This window comes from Lagopus muta, chromosome 1, assembly GCF_023343835.1.
Source record: "Lagopus muta isolate bLagMut1 chromosome 1, bLagMut1 primary, whole genome shotgun sequence".
NCBI classification, from domain to species: Eukaryota; Metazoa; Chordata; class Aves; order Galliformes; family Phasianidae; genus Lagopus; species Lagopus muta.
In genome coordinates, this window is record NC_064433.1 from 80,543,655 (window position 1) to 80,570,266 (window position 26,612).

Below are 26,612 nucleotides of genomic sequence, written 5' to 3' on the forward strand. Positions count from 1 at the left end.
AGCTGTAGACTAGGTGTACAAACTCAAGGAGTTCAGACTGTAGAGCAGGGGAAGATCGATCCTAGCTGCTTCTCCCCCAGAATAGGCTGACTTTGCTTCTGTCCAGGGCAGGAGTGCTGATGACAGCTTTTTCCCCAGGTTCATGCAGCTTGGTAACTTCACTGGGATTCCAGGCCTCGTCGTTCCTATTGGTTATTCTACTGCTGGGCTTCCAATTGGCTTCCAGGTGAGCAGTGGCTATTGTGATGCTGGGTCACAAAATCCCCAGCTGGCTCTGCCCTGAACCCCTATAACCAAGTTCTTGGTGCCAGCACACTTGAGGAGTTGCCAGATACTATTAAGGAATTTTTAACTTCTGGGTGAGGAGATTTGCCTCAAAGAGTAACTCACTTCTGAATGCCAGATGGACTCTTCAGACATCTGGAGATAGGTTTCTCCTTGTCCACTGGAATTTATCCTTGTCCACCCGTTATTTATCACTGCTCTTTCTTTTCCTTATGTCTGAGTTCAGTAATTTCTTTCTTGCTCTTTTCCCTCTGAAAATAGGTCTGATGTAATGGGAAGTACCATGTTTTAATAAAGTCACTGAGCTCCCTTTTTCCCAAATAGAGCGGTGCCATACTTGCTGGAATAAAGGGGAGAAGTGTGTGTCGTCTTGGTGCTGCTGGGACATAATTTTGGCCATGTTTTCCTGGGCTTTAATCACTGTATGTGATGATGCTACTTTCTTGTTTTTTCTGTCTCCCTCTTGCAGGTCATGGCAAAGTGGTGGGATGAAGCTGTTCTTCTGAGGATTGGCCTGAAGCTAGAGCAGTTTCGTCGCCAGACCAAAAAACCAACCATTCATTATGACATCCTTGCATGATGGAATGATTAAGATGGGGAACGAGTCTTCTTTTTCCCCTTGTCTGACCTGGCCAGATACTGGAGTGGACTTGTTTTCAATGTTTAACTGAATGAGGTTTAGCAGCAGACCCATGGGAGAAATGAGGAGGAACACTGTTCAAAGCAGGCATTGCTGCTGAGCAGACATCACTTCTGCTCTGTACGTTCTTGAATGGTCCAGCTCATAGTGAGGAGACCAACTGTACTAGCTTGTTCCTCACTGTGTTTCTGCCAACAGGGGAACCTGCAAGTATCTTCTGCAACCTTTTTCCACGTCAGGGTCCCATGTAAAGATGGGAGACAGCTGCGGCTACACGGCTGTGTGTGGAAAGCCAGTCTCTAAAACCTTAAACCTCTCACAAAACTCCTCCTGCTGCTGAATTAAAGAAAGGTACTGTTTTGAGAGAGAGAGGGACAGTTTCCCTTAAAATAGCATGCCTAACTCCTGTGGAATAAGGAAGATCCTAACACACCTGCACTAACAGAAGTGTGTGTTAAGCTCCTTAGTTAAGATAGTCCCTCCTGGCAAAATGAAGGCATGTAGATATGGAAATGTTACTGGTTTTCTCCCTTGTGCTGCAAACAGCGTAAAGTCAGTCTGACTTGTGCAGAGAATGAGTGCATTCACTGCATGAGCAGTCTTACGCACCTACAACCTTACATGCAAGGGGAGGAAATCTCAGAGCATGACCATTCATCACTTCTGTGACCTGAAGCCTTTGTTTGGGGGTTTTGGCCCTCTGTTGCACTGTTGACAAACGTCTGCATTCCCTGAGCTTTGAGAGACTCTTCTCTCCCACTAGTTACCTAAGCAATAAGCCTTCTACCATATAGGAGTCCCAGTGGAAGATGCTACCTGGTAATGCCATAAAATAGCTCTTCAAGAGCCAGCTATTTTGAGCAAGTGCAATTTGTGTGGTACTAAAAGCAGAAGTGTTACTGAGACCCTGGGTGCAGGAAATGAGTTGCATGAAGCCACAGTGCAGCACAGAGCCAACCTCCTTTTGTCACAGATGTACTTCTGGAAGTAATCGAGGTAGAAAAAGATGAGGTTGTGTTACATAAAGTATGACATCACAGCAAGAACAGCTGGAGAAGGCTCTACTTGTACAGGATCAGGCCCTAAAGCCACACTACTGTTTCAGTGAAAGTCCTCATCTTGTGTCTTGCTTGCACCACTGTGGCCACATCAATGATTGGAGAAGACTTAAGAGCATTCCAAAATGAACCTAAATGCTTAGCTTTAGTTGGCTTATGGTTAATGCTTAGATATGTCTTGTTTCCCACCTCACCAACTATTGAAGAAAAATTGGGCTTCTGATTTGGCTGTGGGAGAAGCTGTCTTAGAGATGGGAAGAAAATATTGAATTCTTACTTAGCTTGGAAGGAAAGAAGGAACAGAAAGTAGTTGCAGTTTTTCCCAAACTCAGTACAGTTGGTTTTGTTTTTCATTACATGTCTCCACTCTTAAAACAGGGGTAGCACTTTACTAATGCTTAAAGGTTCCAGTCAGTAGCATCTGAATGGAAGAATGCTGTATTACCCTTTTCATAAATACTTGAGTTAAAGCAGCAAGATCAGCTGCTACTAGCATCCGCAGTTAATTAATGATGGTTGATATTGTCTCTTTCATCTTCAAGTCCTTCACAATACTGCCATAATTGTTACTTCATTAGATTCTACCACAGTTCAACTTTATGAAGAACAGATTATTAAAAGAAAAAAATATTTCCTCTCTATTAGTAACTTCTTAAATACTCAAAATACCTAAAACTGCCAAAATGCACTGTATGGCAGTAGGAGAGCTGGTAAGTCTGACAAGAATAAATTTCTTCAGGAACAGCTCTGATTTGAAGGAAAGAGCTGAATACGCTCCAATTTAGTGCAATTACTCAAGGTAGTAGAGATGGCAATATAAAAGTGATACCATCTTTATAGGTTAGGCTATTTCAAATCCTTTTTTAAGTGATACACTGCCTTAAAATTGTTATTTCAAGATTTAGTTCGTTCTCTGGGTGGAGTTGGCAACCTCAAGTTGCTCTGAAGAGGAAAAGGGGCTAAAGCAAAGAAGGGCTTACTTAGAATACATGCTTGTGTGCTGCTAGCCCTGGAAAGGGAACTGAAAAGCTTTTGCTGATCAACAGCAACATACTCTGCTGTTCAGCACACTGCTTCTTTCCCTTCCCTAAATTGGTATAGCAGCAGTGCATTTCCAGTGGATATCTTCTTCCCTGGTGCTGAGGCTTCCCGACGAACAGCCCATACTGGTGAAAGCCCCATTTTATTTTCCCCTGGCTCTTCACTCAGTTGTGTTTTAGAGAAGACCAGTTCCTAATGAACAGCAATTCTATCCCCACAGTGTGCCACAGTGAGGCAATTGTGTGAGCAAAGCAGACACAGTGACCACACACACAATCCTGTTGCTTCACATAGATATATGTATGGGTATAGATATACGGTATATACACACTGAGCTGGTTTTTTTTTTATATATATATATATATATAAAATAACACCTTGTTTATAAAGCGACATTTAATTGCCACTGGTTCCCTTCCCACCCCACAAAAACAACAGTATACAAAATATAAAATATTTTAAATATTTATAAACGCCGCAAGAAAAAAAATAGAACTGTACGAAAATATTTTTTTCTGAGGTTCCCTCCCTGCCCTGTGGGTAGAGGAGGGGAAGGGGTACACATTTGGCAGGCCTAGTGTGCCTTGAGTCCATAGTTGTTAAGTGGATAGGAATATGCCCTGCCTAATACTATCCGGTCCCGGAGGAGCTTAAATAAGACATAATAATTGCAGAAAAGGATGAGGGCCATGGAGAGGGTATGGTTCCACTTCTCTGAACGCAGCAGTGAATAGAGCTGGTAGCAGACCACGCTGCCTTCGATGAGAATCAGCAGGTTGAGCAGCCGTAATGGACGGTGGAAGAGGAACTGTGGAGGTAAAAAGCAGATTTATCATTTTTTGCCATGTTAAAGTGGGGAGAGGTGCGTGCACAGTTCTGTCCAGTGCACTGAGCCGGGCAGAAGTGGTGTTTGTATTCCAGCCACTGCTAGCTGCTACGCAGGGAAAGCAGAGTAAGAAACAAGGCATGTGAAAATGTCATTTTCCTCGAGAGGAGGACTGGTAAAGTAACCTACGGGCCAGTTGACATGCCTTCTCATTTTACTAGAAGATGTTCTGTTAGCTACAGTCCTCTTACAAATACAGTAACATCTGATGAGCTGCATCACCACAATGAGAAAACACCGACAAGGCAGCCATTACTTCTGTCTTGACCAGACATTTGAGTAATACTGGGATGGGAAAACCCTGCTGCTAAGAATAGGCCTTTTGTTTAGATCCAACAGACTGCTGCGCAGCATCAAACTGTTCCACACAACCTGCTCTGCTGCAGCTGCTAGGTTTAAGCCTCTCCTCCCTTCCTCAGCTGTGACCCAACAAGAAAAGAGATACTTGCATAAAAGCGGGCGTGAGACACGTCGGAAGGCACTGCTACATTATAAGGCCCAACTGCTTTATACAGGCATCGGCTTCGTCGCACCAGTACTCCTTGTGGCCATATTGTGTTTTCTGACCAGCTGTGGGAAAAGAATGCCAGAGCGTTAGCACGAAGGGAAGCAGGAGAGAGGATGCTCTCAACTCACTGAACATGGGTTCACAGGAATGGACTGCATCTTGAAAAATACCAAAGCCTCTGACAAGGACGTGTCCCCAGTCCCACTTGAAAAACACAGAGGCAAGAGCTCATAAGCTCACCAGGACTCTGCCTGGGCAAGGTGAAGAAATGGCTCCCTATGTAAGAACCTAGCCTGCTATGCTGGTGGGGCCACCCTTTCCCCCATGTGACTGCTCTAGCGGCCAAGAGTGTTTGTCTCTGAGAAGAAACCAGCACTTGACCACAGAAGCTTTTGGAGAGCTTTCTAAAGCAGTCAGTTCTGTTTCGTGGGAGCACAAAGATCAGTTGTGTCTACTACCTGTGACACTGAGGAGTGTAGAAGCTTCCTCAGTAGATAAGCAAGTATCAGCAGTGCTCATCCACCAGAATGTATCATCAGCCCCTCGCTGGCAGGCCAAGCCCTCCCCATCCCCACACTCACATATGCTGTGGAGCATTGCTGTAGGAGCCATGTTCTAGTTTCTGCCACTTGCCAAGGTGGGCAGCCGATCTGTGGAGCAGGTCACAGTACTTGGGAGGCAGCAGCTGAGTGGTGAGCATGACAAAGGCATTGATCCACACCATGATGAGGTGCTCACAAGACCAGCGCATGTCGTAGTACTGCGTGCTCTGCAAAGAGACCGGACAAGAGCTTGGCACCGCTGTCACTCAGCAGAGGAGGGAATGACAAGGGACGTACTGCATGTGCATCCAGCAGACCCACACCACACATTACAGGCATGCGCTTTTGGACCAGTGATTTCAGAGGGTTACAGCTAGGAAACACTCAAGGCTCCCTTCTCCTTGACCTGAAGGAGAAAGGGCAGGGGCATGATGCTGCAGCTGGTGCATCTCCTCCTCTAACAGCAGATGACAGGAGGGTCTGTTTGCCACAGAACTGCTTCGGGAGCACCAGTTGCACCAGGACTGCTATGTGGATTGTGGAGCCCTGCCCATTTCATTACACCAACTGGAGCTCATACAAATTAGAAAACAACAATAAATACAACCCCACGCTGGCAAGGGGTTCTTGAATTTAGGCTCCCAAACGTTCTAGTTGGCTCTGCTTTCTAACAGGCTGAACACCAAAGCCTCTGATCCAAGCACTCAAAACCCAGGACGATGTTGGATCTGAGACAGGTAACAACAAGTGCCCTTTTCTACAAAGAACGCCGCTATCCATCTGCCTAGGGCAGGGGGTGGGAGAAGGGGAGTTAGTAAGTGGGGTGATGGGACTAGAGGTGCATCACATTTATGGCAATACCTATCCGCCAACCAGGAGCAGTACTAGTGCACTCCGGATGCAGCCATGCTCCGCTATCCGGGCTGCCAAAGGGGAGACAGAGAAAAGGGGAATTAACCAAGAATCTGGGCCGGCAGCAAATCACACAACATTCAGAAGGAGGCGGCAGACAGGGGCGCAAGGGAAGCGAACAAGAGCTACCTTGACAAAACACAGTGGCAGGAAGGCCACGTAGTAGGCACTGAAGAGAGAGTTGAAGAGAACTTCCTTGATCCTGCGATTGAAGTCTGCTTTTAGGCACTCCACTTCATTGCGGATGAGATCTGGGGAGAGGGGGCAGCTGTGGGTAGGGATAGATGTAGGATTATTGAACTGTTCTCTCAAGGATTCCCACAGGAGCGAAAGGAAATCTTTGGGTTTGACCAGGCTGCTGACAGCTGAAGCCCCATCTTCCACCATCTGATCCTGTACCAAGTAACCACAGTCCGCAGGCAGGGGCTGTGCTCTGCTGTCCTGGTGGAAGCAGCACAGAGGAACATAAACACCAAATCTGTGGGGAAAAAAGAGAGAAAGAAGGGCTGAAATGACATCCCAAAATGAAGCAGGGGCCACCTTCAAGAAGGACACCACACGAAGCAAATGCCTAACTCAGAAAACCGTGCTTAAAAGCTTCTTTAAATCCCACTCATGGAACAAGTGATCTCAATGACTCGGTTGTCAGCTGCAGCAAAGGCCTGTCATGCAAACAGCATGCCGCAGACAATTTGCTTCATAGGGTCAGGGCTCCTCCCCACATCATCTAGCTACTCCTACTTCTCCTTTATTCATAAGATGAGATTTTTGTCTGCCTGTGTTTTAGTGACAAGTTACAGGCAGCAGCTCTGATTCCCATAGCGGCTAACCCCTAGGCAGCTGTGCTCCCTGTGCCCTGAAATTACAAGGTATCATTACTCACGGGTAGCCCAAGAAGAGAAGATTGAGAACGGAATGGCTGCGGAAGAGGTTGACCAGAGTCCAGCAGAGCACCCAGCCACAGAGGGTGAGTAGCACCAGGCGCACCATGTAGTGAATCACTGACGTTGCGCCCACCTGAGAGGCCTACAAATAGAGAAGACATGTTCAGCAGCCCTGCTACACTGGTGCTCAAGACAAGCAGGTTCCTCTAGAGGAAGAGCAGTGAGAGGGTTCAGGAAGTATGCTGTAAGAGGGATGGCTGCCCTCTTCCTTCCAGAAGTAAAGGAGAATCCAGAAGATTCATGAATAACCACAAGTTCTAGGGCATGACTAGAATAGGGCCCTTAAAAAAAAAATCAGAGCTGCAAAGTAAAAAGTATTTTCACTCAAGTCCTTTAATGCTCTGACGATATTCCAGCCTGAAAAGCATTTCCTCTTGCTATTTCTTTGGCAAAGATCACATTTCAGCATTCATTTTCCTAAAGAAGCAGATATTATCGTTCTCTGTTGAGGGAACAGAAGATGGTGCACATACGCAATCCATCAGGATTTCCACCATTCATCTCTAGCAGACTTCAGTTTAAAGAGGAGGAATCATCAAAAGGGCAGCAAAACAGCTTGCTCCAGTCTTCAAACAGGAGATGGCACAGATTCTTACAGAAAGGAGCGTATAAACAGGAGGGGGAATGACTGTTTACATGAGTTGATAGTGGTAAGATAAGGGGGAACATCTTTAAACTGAGACAGGGGAGGTTTAGGTTAGACATTAGGAGGAAGTTTTTCACACAGAGGTGGTGACACACTGAACAGGTTGCCCAAGGAGGCTGTGGATGTCTCATCCCTGGAGGCATTCAAGGCCAGGCTGGATGTGGCTCTGGGCAGCCTGGTCTGCTGGTTGGCGACCCTGCACACAGCAGGGGGGTTGAAACTAGATGAGCATTGTGGTCCTTTGAATGACCCAGGCCATTCTATGATTCTGTGATTATAACCAATGGAATGTGCAAGAACTTGCATAGAAGGTTTCAAAGCAGAAATTCCAGTCTCTGGGAGGCTTTATGGAGATGGGAACATAAATGACAATGGCACAAATCAGAGATGAAAGAACTTCTGAGATTCCACCTTCTCTGTTCACCCATTCAATAACTCCTAACTGTTGGGAGTTTGTTTTTAAAACAAACTTAGTCTGGACTTGTATTAACTGTTTCAGTTGATAAGCTGCCATTTTCCTCAAAATAACCTTTCTCAAGCACATACTCGGCCAGATTCTGCTCTCACAAACACAGAGAGGGTCTCAAGATCTAAGCTCTAGATCCTCAGAGTTCTGAGTAACCAGGAGAGAAAGAGCAGTTCTGCCAGCTAATCCTATTTCACTTTACTCAGATGTTCTCCTTCTGATGCTTCCCTTTGATCTCCTGTTCACTCTTTCAGCGTTGCCTAACCTATTTGCCATTCTGCTACCCGACTTGCAATTCCCTCAGCCACTTCTCTGGCATGAGATAGTAAGCTACAGTATTGTGCCTGCAGGGATACAGAAGCCAGTGGGATCATTTCATCTCCTTTTAGCTGAAAAGCAACAGGGCTATCCAGTAGTGCAGGACATGAGTGGTTTCAAGGATAAAGGTTCCATGACAGCAGGGCATCCCCAGAATCTTAGGACTTTCACAGTCAGGCTTCTTCTGGGGGAAGAAATGCTCCAGCTCTCCAGTTTTCTGAACTTTCTAAGGCTGTCCTGCTCTGCAGTCAGTACTACAGGCAGGAGAGGGAACAGTGGGAACATTACCTCAGAGATGAGGGCCCACACCAGCCTCCGCGCCAGCATCACTGTGATGAACGCCGCCAGGTGGTAGTCAATAAGGTGGAAATTCTGAAGAAGGAAAGAGAAAAGATTCTTCACCACGGGAAGGAGCTCTGAAAACACCCTGCTGGGGTGGGGACTGGAAAGCTGGCTGCTGAAAGCATTTGTACCTTAGACAGGCATGCCCCTAATCTCCCTATTAGGAACATGGGAGAAGGGAGAAAAACAAGTAACACAGGAATGTCTCCAGAGGTAAGGTCATCCCCACATAAGGAAAAAAAAAATCCAGCCAAAGGCAGGCATTTTGAGGGTCAAAGAGAGCTTTAGGACCAGGATGCTACTGTGGAGAACAGCTTGCAAGTTACCCTGGGAAAAGCCACCAACCAACCACAGCAAGGACAGCCAAACCCAGAGTCCTGGACACCAGCTCACTTTAGCCTTTCGTCTCAGAAATAGGTGGTAGTGACCACCAGTGTTCTCTGATAATCAAAGTTATGTAAGAAGGGTCATCTGCATTGGCCATAAATGTATATTAATATTGATTTGGGCTGCATCAAGTTAGCTACAGTTCTTGGAATCCTTACAGTTTTTTAGTGAAGTCATCAAATGTGTTCTGGCTAGAACAGTTAGCTGACTCTGAATAGTGCTGTCTCAGAAGGAAATTTTGGGTATGTGAGAATGCTTGACTTATGGCAATAGATATAGGTCCATAAAATGTTTTCAGGTAGGAAAACTAAAATGGAAAGCTTTCTCTTCAATAAAAGCTGTGTCCAACATCACATTGGTGAATTTGAAACTAACAGCTGGACAAATGGAGCACCAGCACCACCTGTCTGCACAACTAACTAAGGAACTACCTCATGTTTCAATGCAAGTCGACTGCATGAATTAAGGACCATTTCAGAAGTTAGATTTACACAGTTGGGGTTTGCTGACTCAGGTATAAGTCATTCAGACAGCAAAAAAAAAAAAAGAAACTAAGGAGACTGAAAGGTTTACATCAGCTGAGAACCTGACTCCCTCCTCAACTCCCCTGCTGCTGATCTGCTGTGAGATACTAACAAAGACCTCCATCATCCCTGCTCTCAGGCTCTGTTGTTTCCCTGGGGAAGAGGCACTCACAGCAGGAGGCAGAAGGCTCCTGGAGACTCAACTCCATTTCAAAAATGTAGTGGCTACCACAAGTGCCTGCAGAAACTTCCAGTGAAGAAACCCTGCTTCACTGAAGAACCTGACCATGCTGAACCATTCTGAAGACCTTCCATGCAACCCCCTCTCCCCATAAAACGAGGGATGACATGAGTCTGGTTGATGGGGGTGTAACTGAAGTCCCCTTCACCTCCTTATGTCAAAGTCTTGGTGAATCCTGACCAGAAGAAGCACGACAAGAAGCTGTGTAATGCCAAAGCCCAAGCGATGGTATTTTGCTGGGGAACTCACCAGTGAGGTACAGGAAGCAGGGTGATTGTACGGGTACCACCAGACAGTCTTGTAGATGTTGATGTACTGAATGAAGAGGGCTACCAGTAGGTAGATGAAGAACAGGAATTCAAAGAGAAGGCTCCCGTCTAACGGCAGGTCAGGGATCCGGCAGTGACGTACAGGCTCTGGAGTAATCAGCGCTGTGATGGGAGGCGCAGAGAGGCTGATGGCACTACCATTCCTGAAGCAGAAAGATACCATTCACTTGGTAAACATTATACATTATCTCCACTGTTTCCCAGGACAGGAAATGCTTAGGGTTCTGAATCTGGGACTAGGCATTGCTTGAGTAGAAATGGCATCAGTCTTGCATTCATATTACTGGTACAAGGCTGCTGGTAAGCTTCATCTTCCTCTTAACATGGACAAAACTCTTAGCCAGCATTTTCTGCAGACTACAGATAAATGGGTCTACCAGCGGTGCTGTGATGTGCTCAGCTGTTATTTCAAATTGCAAAGGGAAGACTGAAAGTATACAGTGAGGAAGAAACCCCAAGCAAAAGTCATGAAGAACTCTGCGCCACACTGAGCTCTTACAGCTCACTCCTGCTCACCAGTAAGATATTATTACATTAGCACCCACTTCAGGACAGAAGCACACAGCCTCCTTCCATACAATCGTAAGGTTGGAAAGGATCTGCAAGGTCCAACCGCCCTCCCATCACCATTGCTACCATTGCACTGACCCATATCTCGCAGCTCCTCATCGAGACACCTTTGAACACCACCACAGACAGCGACTCCACCACCTCCCTGGGCAGCCATTCCAGTGCCTGACCACTCTCTGAGAGAAATAGTTCTTCCTTATGTCTAACCTAAACCTCCTCTGGTACAACTTGTGGCCATTTCCTCAGGTCCTGTTTGTTGCTTGGAGAAGAGGCCAAACCCCTCCTCATCACAACCTCCCTTCAGGAAGTTGTAGAGTGCAGTGAGGTCTCCCCTGAGCCTCCTCTTCTCCACACTGAACAATCCCAGCTCCCTCAGCCGCTCCTCATAAGACTTGTGCTCCAGACCCTTCACCAGTTTCGTTGCCCTTCTCTGGACACGTTCCAGGGCCTCAATGTCTTTCTTGTAGTGAGGGGCCCAAGACAACACAATACTTGAGGTGCAGCCTCACCAGTGCAGAGTACAGAGGGCTGATCACCTCCCTGCTCCTGCTGGCCACACTATTTCTAATGCAGGCCAGGATGCCATTGGCCCTCTTGGCCACCTGGGCACACTGTGGGCTCATGTTCAGCCGAGCATCAACCAACACCCCCAGGTCCCTTTCCTCTTCACAGTCATCCAACCACTCAGCCCCAAGCCTATAGCACTGCATGGGGTTGTTGTGGCCAAAATGCAGGACCTGGCACTTGGCCTTGTTGAACCTCATCCCATTCACCTCAGCCCAGCAATCCAGCTTATCCAGATCCCTCTGCAGGGCCTCCCTACCCTCAGGCAGCTCGACACCACCTCCCAGCTTGATGTCATCTGCAAACTTACCCAGGGTACACTCAATCCCCTCATCTAGGTCATCAATAAAGATATTGAACAGGATGGGTCCCAGTACTGACCCCTGAGGGACACCACTTGAAATGGGTCGTCAGCTGGACTTAACTCCATTCACCACGACCTGCTAGGCATGGCCTCTAGCCAGTTCCTTACCCAAAGAATGGTATACCTGTCCAGGCCATGGGCAACCAGTTTCCCCAGAAGAATATTGTGAGAGACCGTGTCAAGGGCTTTGTTGAAGTCTAGGTAAACCACATCAACAGCCCTTCCCTTGTCCACCAGTTTGGCCACTCAGTCGTAGAAAGAGATGAGGTTGGTCAAGCACAACCTGCCTTTCATGAACCCGTGCTGGCTGGGCCTGATCTCCTGGACACCACACACGTGCCATGTGATCTCACCTAAGATGATTTGCTCCATAATTTTCGCTGGTACCGAGGTCAGGCTGACAGGCCTGTAGTTTCCTGGATCCTCCTTATGGCCCTTCTTGTAGATGGGGATATAATACTGGGTATTCCCCAGTATTACCAAGTACCCACTGCCTTTCTGCTGAGACCTCCTCTGTTAAAGAAAGTTAACTAAAAATGGAATGAAGCCACTTCCTCGAAGCTGACCTCTCAAATGTGCTCACACTTCCTTCTTTGCTATCTTTTGGATGAGGCTATGACAACTAAAAGCTCTTGTAGACAAAACTGGCACAGAAATGTTCAGACGTAAGTTATGCTGTGTCTAACCAAAACCAAGATAAGCAATGCTCCCTATGGCCCTGAGACGCTGACACCAAGGTCTCCACAATCACTTGTTCCTCTAAAGTCTAAGACTGAGCCATCCATCCACTTATCAAGGCCAGAAAAGTCTTTAAAGCCACAACTAAATTGTTTAGATCTCTTTACTCTGTCAAGATGAACCTATACGAAGTAGATCAAGGCCTCAACATGCAGCAAACAGCTTATCTAGTCTGTTCACTTTGGTATGGGCCCTTGTAGTCTTTACACTAAATGTGGTACCCTAACTATTATTCCGAGTTCCTTTTTCCACCTCCAGCTTCCCCAGAAAACGGAGATGAGCTTTGCAAACTATGAAAATTGGTTTTGTGTGGGTCCAGCAGAGAAAACAATAGATATCCTCCTGCCTTTTCTGTCAGGTAGGAGGGGGGCTCACAGCCGCAGTCTGATGTGTCACAGAGTGTGCAGAGAGAAGTACTGCAGAGGGGAATGTGCCATAGCAGAGATGGGGAGAGAAATTGGAAGAGGCTTCTAATGCAGGGCATGTTTCTTCTCGAGTGGGCATTGCAGGGCCTACTCTCACGTAATGCCACATAGAGGATTCAATCTCCCAGTTCCTTGTCTGAACCACTGAGCAGAGTTCAGAGCAGATAGGATTTAAAGCTTTTATCATTATCCTAGCCACAGATGTCTCAACAATCCTACCTTTGTCCTCACCTGTTTCTCAAACCAGTACCGTTTCCACAGCTCCCACCAACCAGAGTCTGGAGAGAAGGCAAAGCTGAACGGCTTAGCTGCTGCCGGCTGGGTCCCCTCCTTCCACCGGGCATGACCAGGAACCAGTCCACTTCCAGTGCCTCCAACAGGCTGTGCCCAGAGACCCAGACGATCCTGAAGCCTTCCCAGGTCTGCAAAGGAGACAGAAATATCACTCAGGCAACGAACTACAGCTAAAGTTCTTCACACCCCTGAATAAATGAATTCATGCAAAAGGAAGCCATTCTAACACAGAGTGTTAAAGTGGGGACACTCATCACCACCCTAAAAGATCGTGTGGTTTCGACAGTACTGGGTCGGTGTCCGCCTGCATACAAAGAACAGAATCCACTGATGCTGTGTCTTCAAAAACTGCCAGCTTATGTTATCCACCAACGACTTACAGCAGTTCCTGTTGGCTGGGAAGTTCCCACTGAGCACCACCAGCGCTGGAGACAGCACAACCACATGCCATATTTCAAAAGCAAATATGGAAAGAACCCTTTCTGTTCTGGTGCAAAGAGCTCCTGGAGCTTTGCAGGTCTTTTTAGACACCAGCACATCATTTGATAGAGTCTGATGCTGGTATGCAATTTGGACCCCCTCTGCTAGAGCTCAAAACAGACAGCTTTAATTGGTGTCCATGAAGGTTTAGCAAAGCAGTTAATTGCATGGTTCAGTTCCCTTTTGTGCTAAGAAAGCCTGACTGACACGATAGTAGGAGGCCCGTTTAAAAAGGGTAGTGCAGCAAAATGCACACGTATGGGTGCACTTCAAATGCGTGGATAGGCAACAGCACAGCCCAGTCCTAAAAAATAATACATTAAAACATAAGTTCATAAATATTTATTTCAAATGACATTTAAGTGAATCAGCTCCTTAAAATGAACTACCATGAGAGAGATTAGGAACTCTGTATCAGTAACGAAGATGGATTCTTTGGCAAAGACTTCATCACTTCCCATATTTTTGCTTTCATTTCATTGACCCTACCCAAGACCACAAGGATTTCAGCAGTCAGGAAAGTTTGTGGTGGCTGTCAGACTGATGGGTTAAACTGGAGTGCAAATCCCAGAAGCCATTCCTAATGAGCATCGTGTGCACAGAAATGTGACACTGAGTGAGCATCTTATAGAAGTGTGTCTGCATTTCTGGAGATGGCTCGGGTGCCCTATTGGCAAAACATCATAGGCAGAACCAACCCAGAATCCAAGACAAACACTGCCTCTTTCTGGGGAGCTCTCAACCTAGCTCTGAAATATATGGGTGGAACCCATTATCTGTGTCTTATTCAGTTATCACCTCCTTTAAAATCTTGAGAAATCATAGCTGGCAGAAACGCTGAAAGTTTGCTGAATGAGTCACATCACTGTCACCATGAACACAGAATCATTCCAAGAAGGCATAAAAACATATTTGAGGGCGGTGGGTTTTGTTGGTTTGTTTTTGGTTTTTTTTTTTCCCCTTTGGTTTACAAGTTTCTCAAGCTTCACCTCTTACTCCAACAGCCAACTCAAAATTTCAGCAAAAAAATAAGGTGTTTTTACAGATGAACGTTTTGCACACTCCCACACGAAGGTCACTTAAAGTAAAACAGATTGTGGAGAAAAAAGAATGATGTTGTGAAATTGCACAAAAGGAGAGTAAACATCAGACACTTTAAGTTTGGAAGAAAAAGTCTGCATTCTGGCAGACTTCAGAATTCTTATTCCTGTGACAACACAACAGAGAACAGAGTTCTTCTTTCCCTTTCTAGGCAATATTTGAAAGCTCACAACCATCTCTAGGATGTTCTAGAGCTCTATTTGACAATGTCTATATTTCAGGCATTAAAAAACAGATGAAAAAAAAAAACCCTAAACCCCACAATCCTAAAAGGAGTAACTTTCAAAACCACTTTAAGCCAAATTAAACTATTAGAGACACTGTGGAAGCTAAAGCAATCGATCTAACCCAACCTGCATGCTATTGATGACAACGGATGCAATGCACATAAGTTGATGTTCTAATCGGAGTTGCTAAGAGTTAGTGGAGGGTATTTTATGCCATGTTCAATAATTTGTGCACATAATTTACCAGATGTCATTCATACAATCCCACGAGGATGCTTCACGTGCTCATCAAGAGACACTTGGACACGCATCATGATCGCATTCCCACCCTTTGGCTTTGTGAACTAGGAAAATGCTGGCTCCCACCAGTAAAAAGGAATGCCTGCAGAAATGAGCCCTCCTGATGTCAGTGCACTGCATTCTAAGCTCACCTGAATAATCCCCTTCACAGTGATTTGTTAACATTCAGACTGGGCTAACGTATGAGAGCAGTTACTCAAGCCACTCTTTCCATAGCTTGACTTCACCAGAGCTCAATCAACTTAGGAAGGGGTCCGTTAGAGCAAAATCTGCCCCATAAAACTTTTGGTTTCTGTTTGTAGAACTAGTCAGACCAAACTGAAGTTCCTCAGAACAAGTTAAGCTAAGTGTTGAAATCAGTTGGACTCCACACCTGCGTTTTTGGCTTTGAACCAATCCACAGCCCTCTTTTATAGTTTTCAGTGATTAAGAGATAATTCTACTGCGAAAAATATGCTAAAAAAAAAAGAAGAAAGAGAAGTGCCTGTGACCTTTACTCCACTGGGTAAGATTCTTGCATGCACCAAAGTCATTAGGAGTTTTCATTAAGGCCTATGCAGCAAGCCAGCAGTCCTTCCAGGTTCCTGTCTCATTTGTAGAGCCCCCGCTCCATGCAGTTGCCCATCAACACTCATTTCATACAGTCTCAAGCGGAAAGTGAATAATGGTAGATAAAAGCTTTTCCTGAAAAGACTTTTCAGTCCATTAGTTTGATTCCACACAGTTCTTCCCAGTTGACCTGTGATTTCCCTTCAAACATCATGCCTTTGTAGCGCCTTCATCTCCAGCATTCTCAGATCAGAAACTGCCCTGGTCCCGAGATCCCCTACCCTCCAAGGCAGATACAGGCATCCCAAAAATGCACACAGAAGATTGGGGGGGTCAGCTACAGATCAGCGGTCCTGAAAATGCATATGGAGAGCTGTGATGGCTCTCTTCAGGACAGAGATGAAACCTTCATCTGTGACATGGTTAACAGAAGAGCCAGGAACATAAGGCATCAGCACCTCCGGTTTCTGATTCGTGCTTTTAAGACTACAGACAGCACATGGACATTTCATTTCTCCATCAACCACCACCTACCTCAATGATGCAGGATGAGATGGGCAGGAACCACTGCCACGAGCAAGACCTGAGGGATGAAGAACTCAGCAGACCAACTATCCACCAGCTAGGAGGTGAGCAAGCTTGTGCCCTTCCTGCTCCCCAGGGGCCATCCCTAAGCATGGTATTCCTGCATCAGCAGCTGTCTAAATAGCACTTAGAGGGGACAGCTCAGAAGAGTCAGTGACTCATCAGAACAAAAAAACTGCCTGGCTCCCCATCTCTTTGCTGGAAACATTATAATGCTTAGCCAGTTATTTTGATAGCGTTAATGCTTTTTAATTGGAGAAAACTCCCAGCTTCCAATTCCCTCTGGAAGCTTGCTGCACCAAGGTCCGAGAACTGTCAGAGCTATGAGAACACTCAAGAGGCTTCTTGGTTCCACAAGTCCTACAGGCAGATGCTCTCAAGAGCAGAGAGAGAAACATGGCCACCCTCACTTGAAGTGACGCAGCCTGAAAGACCGCAGGTCTCTCATTGCAGATCTCCACCTTGATCAGAGAGGCTTATTCCTGCCTAATAAGCACGTGACACCTTGGGGTGAAGCAACACATCACCATCTGCGAGGATGCCATTCAACAGCACTGCTGCAGCTCCCTCACCATGGCTGTTGGTGCTGCACATCATCCTGCATCCAGGTGTCTGGTAACAGCTCCCTACCCTGCAGCACGCCAGCTTCTCACTTGCTGTTCTTCAGGGGCACCTATCCTGGGAGTGAACCCAAAGGACAACCCAAACGAGCTGCGAGGCTCCAGCTTCCAGACCACAGAGGCAAAGTGCCATGTAAGATCTTTTTGGCTCGGCTCAGCCTGCGTGAAAGACGTAGAAATTTGGAAGATAGCAGTGGCTGGTGCCCACAGGTGACAACAACTCCTTGTGTCCCAGACAGTGGCTTATTTATAAAACCTTGTTCACAAGGATGCTGCTAGCCTGTGGTGAAAGCATTTCTGACAGGACAGGAAGAGGAAAATAGGACAGGATCCTCTAACTGCTGGGACTGAATACATACTGTAACAATTCTGACTTTCAGTTAGAAGACAAATAGCTCTTTCTACTTATTTCCCTGTCTCTCCAGCCAGCCTCCAAAACTGAAACAACCCACGTGAAAAAGGTCTCCCAAATCATGGAGATCCCTGCTTCAAGTCACTGTGCCTGGTAAACCTAAGCCCAAACCTGAATTTGTCCCACAGCCCCAATGTCTTTGCAAGTTAGCAGCAAATTCACATTATACTTAACTTTTCTTTGGAATTGCCGTGAGTCCTAACTAATTGTGGCTCATTCTTTACTTCCTTTCAACACGAGAATTTTACTTTTTTTTGTTTGCTTTTAATAAAAAAACATTTTTACAGATGGAAAAAACTTCAGACACAAAGCTGGCAACCGATTCACCAACACAATGCAAATAATACACACGTATATCATGAGCAGAGCCTAGGAACGGTGATGTCTGCGCCTCGATCACGAGGCTGCCTTGCTGGCAGCATCACATCTGTCACGCCGAAAGCCAGGATGCTACAAAACTTCTGCGGAAACGCCAACCAGGTTCAGGCATGAAAGAGCATTCGGTTGCTGCAAGGCTTTCAGGAGGAAATAACTGATAGGTTATCAGGTGGAAAGCCAAATATTTGGCTCGCGCAGAGGTCCCCTAGCGCTGAGCAAACAGAACCTTTCAACTGGGGCTGGTCGGGAAGGCAAACACCTGCCAGCTGGCCCTGAGCAAGGAGGCCAAACCGGTTAGGGGCAAGGTCTCCCAAGTCAGCACATTTTCCATGGCCTCACACTGCAGTCAGTTTGCTGGAGGGGCAGGTTAAGGAGCGCAGACAGAAGCAGAAAGCCCCCTAGAGCAGAAGCAAGGGCTGGGCTCTGGATGCTGCAAGCTGGCCCAGAGCAGGACAAGGGGAAATGGTTTCAAGTGGAAGGAGGGAAGACTTAGGTTGGATGTCAGGCAGAAATTTTTTACTATGAGAGTGGTGAGGTGCTGGAACAGGCTGCCCAGAGAGGCTGTGGATGCCCCGTCCCTGGAGGTGTTCAAGGCCAGGTTGGATGGGGCCCTGGGCAGCCTGGTCTAGTATTAAGTGGGGAGGTTGGTGGCCCTGCCTGTGGCAGGGCAGTTGGAGTTTGATGATCGTGGAGGACCCTTCCAACCTGGGCCATTCTACAATCATGTGAATCACTGCCGTCAGGTGAAGCACTGCCAAGTTCATTTCTGCTTGGTGACCAAGAGCCAGGAACCACCTTTGCAATAAAACCAACCAGCATGAGCAAGTTACTGTGGGCTTTTGTGATACTGCAAAGCTTCAGCTGAAGAGGATGAGTGGATGAAGAAATCCATCACTCAGTCCTCTACACACCTGTCAAAAACAATCAAAAGGGAAAAAAAAGAAGTTTCCACAAACTGCTTTCATACTATAGGACTGATTTCAGGCATCCTCACTGAGGCAGGCTGACAGAAAGACAAGGTGAAGGCAGCACTTGCCATTTGTAGCTGTCACAGTTCTTCACACACCCACTGACAAAAGGAATGAAAAGTTCTCCAGGAAAAGCCTATCCAGGTTGGAGTGGGTGCAATAAGTCTAGTTTAGTTCATTTTGCAGATGTTCTCCTCAAGGATGGGAAACAGATATAATTATCTCAGAGTATGAAAAAGCAACTTTTAAAAATGGAGAAGGATTTCCAAACCAAACCCTACATTCTTCAGAAACCCCCTCAAATTCCTTACTTTAGGGGTATACGGGAGACAGAGCCCTTTGTCAGACACGGCTGCACACCATGGCAGAAGCAGGCTGCTGGGACCATAGACACCTCCTCCTTATGTAATTCCCTTGTCCCCTTCTATAGGGCATTCTTCAGGCAGCTCTTTTGCCTCAGCTTGGCCGTTTGTAGCAACTGCAAGGGATTGCTCTACACTTTGCAGAAAGCTCAGAGACTTACAAGCGCTCTGGGCAGCCTGGTCTGCTGGTTGGCGACCCTGCACATAGCAGGGGGGTTGAAACTAGATGATCATTGTGGTCCCTTTCAACCCAGGCCATTCTGTGATTCTATGATACAGAATACAGATGTACTCAAGACCTTGTGAGCTGGAAGCAAGAAGATGCAGATGCTAAACACTGTCAATGAACTACTGCCAACAGGAGCGCAAGAACAAAGCTGCCATACGTGAGGTAATAAAATAATACCTCATAACCATGTAATTACACTGTGCAATTAGGTGCTGCAGGATGTCACAGCAAACAGCTCAGTAAGACTTTAATGAAGAACTGTAATGATCTTATGAATGAAGACAAGTGAAATAATGTTCAAAACAAACAACAGGAAAAAAAAAAAAAAAAAAAAAAAAAGAAAGAAAAAAAGAAAAAAACCCCCAAACCACCAACATATGGTCCTTGAGGGCCAATCTGCTACAAGTGGCCAATAAGACACTTCTCAGCAAGACAACGGTATCACACAGTTCACAAGATGTTAACATTTTCTTTGGCCTCCTCCGTCCTATACAGCAATAATCACTGCCAAATACTGGATTTTGGAATAAAGAAAGCATTTGCTTGTTCTTGTATGAAAACAGGACAGAATAGCAAAGCTGATATTTTCCAGCATCAGCAGGAAACACAGTCCTGACTAGTTGGATCATTGTTATTTTGGTCTTACGGCTCCCATGCTTCTAAATCGTATGGGAAAAGGAGAGGAACTCCCATCTTGTACAGTGCAAGAGATTCACACTGAAGAGCTGGCAAGATTTAAGCTTGACATATGTTTCTTAAAGACAACTTGCACTGTCATATGAAAGCCCTCGAGAGTTCAGATCCAAAATAGGCTTTGGATATGTAACTCCACAAGTTTTAAGCTCCAATTCCACATGACTATTGAAGACAGAAACAAAAGTTCACTTTAGAAATCATTTTTCTTCACTCTTGGCCATAAGATAAATCAACTGCCAGGAGGTCAGCGGACTCACCAGGTATCTAGGCACTTCTAGTTGTCACTGATGTGGAGCTAGGTTCACATATGGCCAGCTTTAAGACTGGCTAACACACAAAAAAGGACTCCTTCTGCCTCAAGAACCCACCTTTTAATTCTCAGCCAACCAAGTCACCAAGTATGCACTTTCTTCTCCCTTCCTCAACACATACATGTGGACCAGCAGCAGAAATACATGACTGCAAGCCAGCAACCCTTTGCTTTTCAGTCTCTCCTCTTCCACTGACTTGCAGAGAAGTGGTTTTACTGATTCAGGCCTCTACTTCCTTATCTCAAAAAGGATAAACAGTTGGACAAAGTATTTCTCCTCCTGGGGGTTCTCTGTATGTAGTAGTGAATATTTTTATAGTATTATTCTAGTGCTTTAGACGAGCTTTTTTTAAAAACAAACAGAAGCAGCTTTCCTGCTGGTTTTGCTTCTCTGCCAACCTCTATGTTTAATTTAATGGAGACCAGCCACGATGACAAACCATGGGGAGTCACTAGGATTTTTCTATTTTGTCCTCACACAGCTAAAAATAAGGCAGGCATCTGCTATCTGCAGCAGTGAGTTTGAAGACGTGGAGTACAAAAAGCACTGTGCAAAGTTGTTTGGTGTTTTTGTCTTCACAGCATGGAAGGTAACTTTGACTGGTACTGTGTACACACAGGTACATGTATACATATATATCCCCACACCCGATCAAAACAGATCCAGCAGATTCCATGGAGGGCCTGACTTCTCCCTGCATCTCTTGAGTCTTTCTCCAAGTCCCCAGACTGGAGTTCGAATCAGAAAGTATCAGTGCAATGAAAGCTTGGGCATCCCTGACACTGTGGAAAAGTAGAATTCTAAATAAGTCATAATTTGTATATTAGGAGTGTTTAATCTGCATTAAAACACAGAACACATGAGAATACATCAACTACCCTCTATTTCCATCTTAAATAACAGGCAGAGGCAATATTTTATCCATTTCACTTGGCCATGCAATTTCTCCACCAAACAGTAAGGATCTCAATTCCATTTCTCTGGTAGGCAGCATTCAGAACCTCATATGAGCACATACAGAGCAGGAAATGCAATAGGACATAATAATCCCTGGTATGATTAATTACACCAAGACCAGTTTAGCGGTCTGAATTTGCATGAATGCTCTGCATTTTGGGCCACAGAAGTCTACTGATGATGCTGCTTCCAACCGAATACTTCAGACCAGCCAGCACATCTGGATGTTGCTGCATCGTGGTCGCCAGCCCAGCTTTTCTAACTCGGTTGCACAATACTCACTTCCCACTAGAAGCCTTGTTTTCCGCTTGCAACACGTTCCGTCCGAGTCCAAAAAAGGTTGGAAGTGACTCTAAGTGAATATACTTCACGAAGAATGGCAGGAAATCTTCCAGGAGAGTTTGTGACAGCTCACGAATGATTCAGCCAAGTCACACAAAGGTTTACCTCTAATTTTAAAACTATCACTAATTTTAAAACTATCAACTATCTGCTGCTCATCTAATTGTGGTTTAGATTAAAAAAACAAAAAAAAAATGGTGATGGAAACTGAAGTTTCCATCACAAGAGACCTGCTGTGGTTAGGTGAACGAAGAAGAGGGGAGTGCTAACTTTGTGATATCATCTCTTGTTGTGGTAGGCCAAACTCTGCAGGCAGGGAGCGGGGCTCGGTGTCAGCAGAGAAAAAGGATTGCTGCAAGAAGAGGAAGGCTGATGGCCATAAAGTCGTATCTTACTTACAGTTTCTTGTGTTTAAGCCAGCAGAGCAGCACTGATGCTGAACTGTACCAGGTCTCCAGCTGAATGGCAACGCAAGAAGAACAAGTAGTATAGAATTGAATCACAGAATCATTGAAAGGCCTGGGTTGAAAAGGACCACAATGATCATCTAGTTTCAACCCCCCACACTATGTGCAGGGTCACCAGACCAGGCTGCCCAGAGCCACATCCAGCCTGGCCCTGAATCTGGCCTCAGAAGGAAAATGTGTGTTAGGTAGCACAATACCATACTGCAGAGTTAATTATGACAGCTGAAGACAAAGCACAAAGACCCCAAAGCACTTCAGTAGATTCTGCAAACCAAACTCAACCCTCCTCTGTGTTTCTCTGCCCATCTGTATGTCAGGATCCACAATTTTGTAATGAACAAACATAACAATGGTTGAAAAATCAGTAGTATTTCTAAACCTGGATGTTCTATTAGTAAACAAATTCAACTAACTTTCTAAACAGAGATGCTCAAGCACCTCTTTGCATTGACAAAACACCTTGTTTGGATCCAGAGTATGAATGCAGCCCCTTCAACTCTAACTTTTGTATTCATACACTAAAACAAAACTGATCCACTTGTCATGTAACTGCCAGGATGAGAAAAGAAACAAAAAACAAGTAAACTAACAAAAAAAAACCAAAAGAACAGAAAACCTTTCTCCATGATTTCATTACACAGGGCACAGGGAAAGCTCTGAGACTGAGGAGTTGTATGGTCTCAGAATCAGCACTGTTCTGCTGCTCTGCCTTACACACCCACCTTTAGGAGCTGCAACCCTACAGCTGCATGGACTGCCTGACTGGCTTCTGAACTGAACACTCAAAGAAACTGGAAAGCACCTCAACAACCATTTCTAACACATACGCTCTTGCTGTATTTTCAAACATCCAGATTTGATGCCTATGAAAGAAAAATGTTACTTTTATGACATCCAAAATTTGCAGCGCAGACATTTTCGAAGAAAGACTCGCGTTCGGTACTGCCTGATACCAAACACAGCTGAATGTTTTTCCTCGCCTCAAATACTACGTATATAATTTAATTCCATCTCTGTAAATTTCAAACCAAAAGGCAGTGGCTGAAGCAAGCACAGACAAAAAGAAAGTGATTAGGCCTGTCTGGTACTGAATAATACATACAAGTATAACCATATTAGTGACGCACAATATTGCTAATATAGACAGGTCACCATGATGAAAATAGCCTTATTTCCTTGGCTACCACAGGACGCCATTACTGCCCTTGTAAAAAGTATTCTTTTATTCAGAAAGGTGCTAAACTGTACTTCTCAACAAGTTCTGAAAATTATTTGTTTTCTTACAAGCAGAATTGAAACACTGCCTAACAAAGAAGGAAGCTGAACCATCCATCGTACAGTCAGGAAGACTGACATGCAGAGTAAAAAATGGAAGGTAAAAAATGGAAAATGCTACCCTTTTTAGCATCATCAATTATTTGGGTGGCTCGGGCTGAGATAGCATGGAAGCCTTTATTAACGGGAGTGTTAAAAAAGGCCTTCCAAAAATCAGGGTGTGAGCGCCTGCAGGTTGGCAGGTCTGCCAAGAGACAGCCAGGAGTGAGCCCATGCACAGGGGGAGGTACACAGGCACCACTCTGTGACCTTAAAATTAGGAGAGCGCATCACAGTGTAACAGCTAACCGGCCAAGATACCACACAAACCCTCCAAACAAATACGATCTGGATGGCATTCCCACACTGTGTGCTGATTTGTGCTGCGAGACAGCAGTCACACAGCTGAGAACAGAAACAAAGAGTGGCTGCATCCTCGCCTGAAGTTCCTGTCTGAGAAAGGGTATGGGGAGGCTTCAGCACAGCTCCCAAAGGGGCTGGCACTGCCCGGCAGCTACTCTGGCATTGGCTGGGTTTTACCAGCAGAGCACCCTTGAGGAAGCCAAGTGCCCAGCTGGATGAGCTTGCACTCCTGGGAGGAGAAATAAGTGTCAGAAACAAAGCAGGCCAGCACCAGCAGTGTCAGGAGGTGAGTAAAGGTACAGGATGGGTTAGAAGGCTGGTGTCCCGCTCTGCTCTCAGCACTCTGTGAAACAGCTGAGCCCTTTTGCTCCCATGCTGGCCGACGGCTGGTCACCCAATCTTTTCTGACCTCAGGCAGTTAACAGACCCTGAGCTGACTACAGAGCGGATGCCTCACCTCTAAACACCGTACAACTCACCACTCTGAGTACAGACATCATCTTCCTTCCCTTACAGCCATTACAGACACCGGGGACCTGTTATTCCCCTCGAAAAGCACGCACAACGATGACCAGACTCTGCAAACAAAGCTGCCTGTGTGCCAGCTAGCATTCACGCAGCAAAGCGACCCCGGCACAGAGAGAGAGCCGCCCCTGCGGCGAGGCCTAACCCCGTGCTGCATCATGGAGGCTGCCGCGTTCCCTCCGCGGTGCGCAGAGCCAGCCCCGGGACTCAGGGCCCCGCCGCCGCGTCCCCGGGCCCCTCGGGAACGCGAGACCCGTCCCTTCGGCCCAGAGCCGAAGAGCAGGCCCCCCCCCACCCCGGCCGCCCCACGCACGCTTCCACGCGTCGGATCCCCGTCCGTCGGCCTCCGAGCGCCCGGCTCCCCCAACAAGCCCAGACACGTTGTCTGAGCCCGAACGCGCGGCTCGGGCACGAATCTAAAACGCGAAGCTCGGGACGCGGTACCTCACGTTTTCAGAGGAACGGCTCGGAACACCGACAGCCGCCCGGAGCCCCGCTGAGGGAGGGAGCCGGGCACCTTCACGGCACGGCACGGCCGGGGCGGTACTCACACATCCACGCGCCGCTCGGACATCGGCCGGCAGCGGGCTCCCTCCCCGAGGGCAGCGCTGCCCCGGGCCGCCGGGTGGGACGGGGCGGCGGAGCGGGTTCCCCGCGGATCGCTCCTCCTGCCGCCGGGCGGACCCACCTGGCGGCCGCCGCTGCCCGGAGCCCCGCGGCGGGGCGGGGGCGGGCGGCCGCAGCCCCCCGGGAACGGGAGGAAAAGGAGGCGGGCGGCACGGGCTCGGCAACCCGGCGCGGCCCTGCGCAGCTGCCCGGGAGACGTGGCAGTGAGGGCTGATGCTCTCATCACAGGGCGACAGGCGGCGGCGGCAGCAGCCACCGCGGCGGCCGGGGGAGAGGCCGGCCCAGGGAGGGCAGCGCCCGCGGGGCGGGGCGGCAGCGCCTCGCCGCCATCTTGGTGGTGGCAGCGGGAGGAGGTGGCAAGCGCAGAGAGGGGAGAAGGCGGGGGTTGGGAGAGGGACGCAGTTGGAGTGAAGAAAAAAGAGAAAAATATTTAAAAAGCAACAAGCGAAGTGAAGGGAATCGCTCAGCATCTTACATGTGCAGAGCAATGCCCGGGCAGTCTCACAACAGGCAAGTTGGAAGCCAAAGGGCCACCCCATTCTGTGTGCAACCTGGTTAACTGTGAGCAGGGTGTGACAGGAGAGCCCCTCGTCCTCAGGCCTCCCCTTACAGCCACTCGTCCACCTCCAGCATCAGGCAGAGTGGGAAAGGAGAAAGCTTTGCTGCTGTGTGAGCCGTGCTTGGCCACAGCCAAAATATTGGTGTGTACCCACATCTTCAGCTGCAAATCCAAAAGGCTCTCCTTGGAAGAAAGCTAACTTCTCGCTAACCAGGCCCAGTTCACATCAACACTTGAGTGCTGTCACACAAAGCATAGAATCATAGAACCAGTAAGGTTGCAAAAGACTGCTAACGTCATCTAGTCCAACCATCAACCCATCGTCCATGCCCACTAAGCCACGTCCCTCAAATAAAGGACAAAGGAAAAGAATGAACCGCAGTCACTCAGAACTGGTGAGTTTTGTTCAGCATCACTGCCATTTTTTATTCGTTCCTGTTTTTTTAAAACCCATGCATCATCTTTCACCTTGGCTCAGGGAAAAGGCTCCAGGGGAGACTTTCTATCTGTTTGCTTTTTGCCATGCCATGCACATTTTTGTTGCTGTAGGATCACAAGTAATCACAAATCCAGCCAGCTCGATGTTCAGCGTCATGCGTTGCCAAAAAAAAAAACCAACACCAACAGCTGAGAAGCCCTGCTGCCTGTGCCCAGCCAGGAGATGATGTGGAGCTGTGCCTGGTAGAGAAATCATAAAATGATAGGAGTTGGAATGGAGCTCTGGGAATCACTAAGTCAAACCCCTGCTAAAGCAGGTTCCCTACAGTAGGTTGCACAGGAAAGCATCCAGATAGGTCTTGAATATCTCCAAAGATGGGGACACTACAACTCCTCTGGGCAGCTTTGTGCCAATGCTCTGTCATCTTCAAAGTAAAGTTCTTCTTCGTGTTTGTATGTTGCAGTTTTTCCTGTGTTGCAGTTTTTGCCCATTGCCCCTTGCCCTGCTGCTGGGCACCACTGGAAAGAGCCTGGCCTCATCCCTTTGATTCCTACATTTTAGATATTTATAAACAGTGATAAGATCCCCTCTCAGCCTTCTCCAGGCTGAAGAGTCCCAGGTCTCTCAGCCTTTCCTTGTATGAAAGATGCTCCAGACCGTTCAATGTCTTTGTGGCCTTCCACTCTAGGATATACCTGTCTTTCTTGAACTGAGGAGCCCAGAACTGGACACAGTACTCTGGATGTAGCCTCACCAGGACAGAGAAGGGTGGGAGGA

The 26,612-nt window shown here is 46.9% G+C and overlaps 2 protein-coding genes across 3 annotated transcripts in view; one reads left to right on the forward strand and one right to left on the reverse strand.

The window, feature by feature from the left end:
* LOC125688128 (uncharacterized) overlaps positions 1 to 3,349 on the forward strand; it is a 19,008-nt gene extending 15,659 nt beyond the window's left edge. Inside the window, 2 exon segments of the mRNA XM_048933747.1 lie at positions 139 to 226; positions 755 to 3,349. Of these exon segments, the coding sequence (XP_048789704.1) occupies positions 139 to 226; positions 755 to 865 (199 nt within the window). The 3' untranslated portion in view covers positions 866 to 3,349.
* A 53-nt stretch (positions 3,350 to 3,402) lies between these two features.
* On the reverse strand, positions 3,403 to 24,956 carry TMEM39A (transmembrane protein 39A). Of its 2 annotated transcripts, none has more exons than XM_048933749.1 (9): positions 24,762 to 24,956; positions 12,962 to 13,152; positions 9,990 to 10,212; positions 8,535 to 8,618; positions 6,756 to 6,898; positions 6,002 to 6,350; positions 5,000 to 5,187; positions 4,360 to 4,480; positions 3,403 to 3,832 (listed from the first exon to the last, which is right to left on the reverse strand). In XM_048933749.1, the coding sequence occupies exons 2-9, from the start codon at positions 13,072 to 13,074 to the stop codon at positions 3,599 to 3,601; spliced, it is 1,455 nt and encodes a 484-aa protein (XP_048789706.1). In that variant the 5' UTR covers positions 13,075 to 13,152; positions 24,762 to 24,956; the 3' UTR covers positions 3,403 to 3,598. The 2 variants fall into 2 exon arrangements, with proteins under 2 accessions (XP_048789706.1, XP_048789705.1); XM_048933748.1 differs by having other exon boundaries at positions 24,655 to 24,769.
* Positions 24,957 to 26,612: the final 1,656 nt, after the last annotated feature.

Coding starts and splice junctions, on each gene's coding strand:
- TMEM39A (XM_048933749.1), bottom strand. CDS start 13,074: ATGCCCGGTGGAAGGAGGGGACCCAGCCGGCAGCAGCTAAGCCGTTCA. Junction 8,619..9,989: donor CTGCTTCCTGTACCTCACTG/GTGAGTTCCCCA, acceptor TTCCTTCTTCAG/AATTTCCACCTTATTGACTA. Junction 6,899..8,534: donor TGTGGGCCCTCATCTCTGAG/GTAATGTTCCCA, acceptor CTCTATTTGTAG/GCCTCTCAGGTGGGCGCAAC.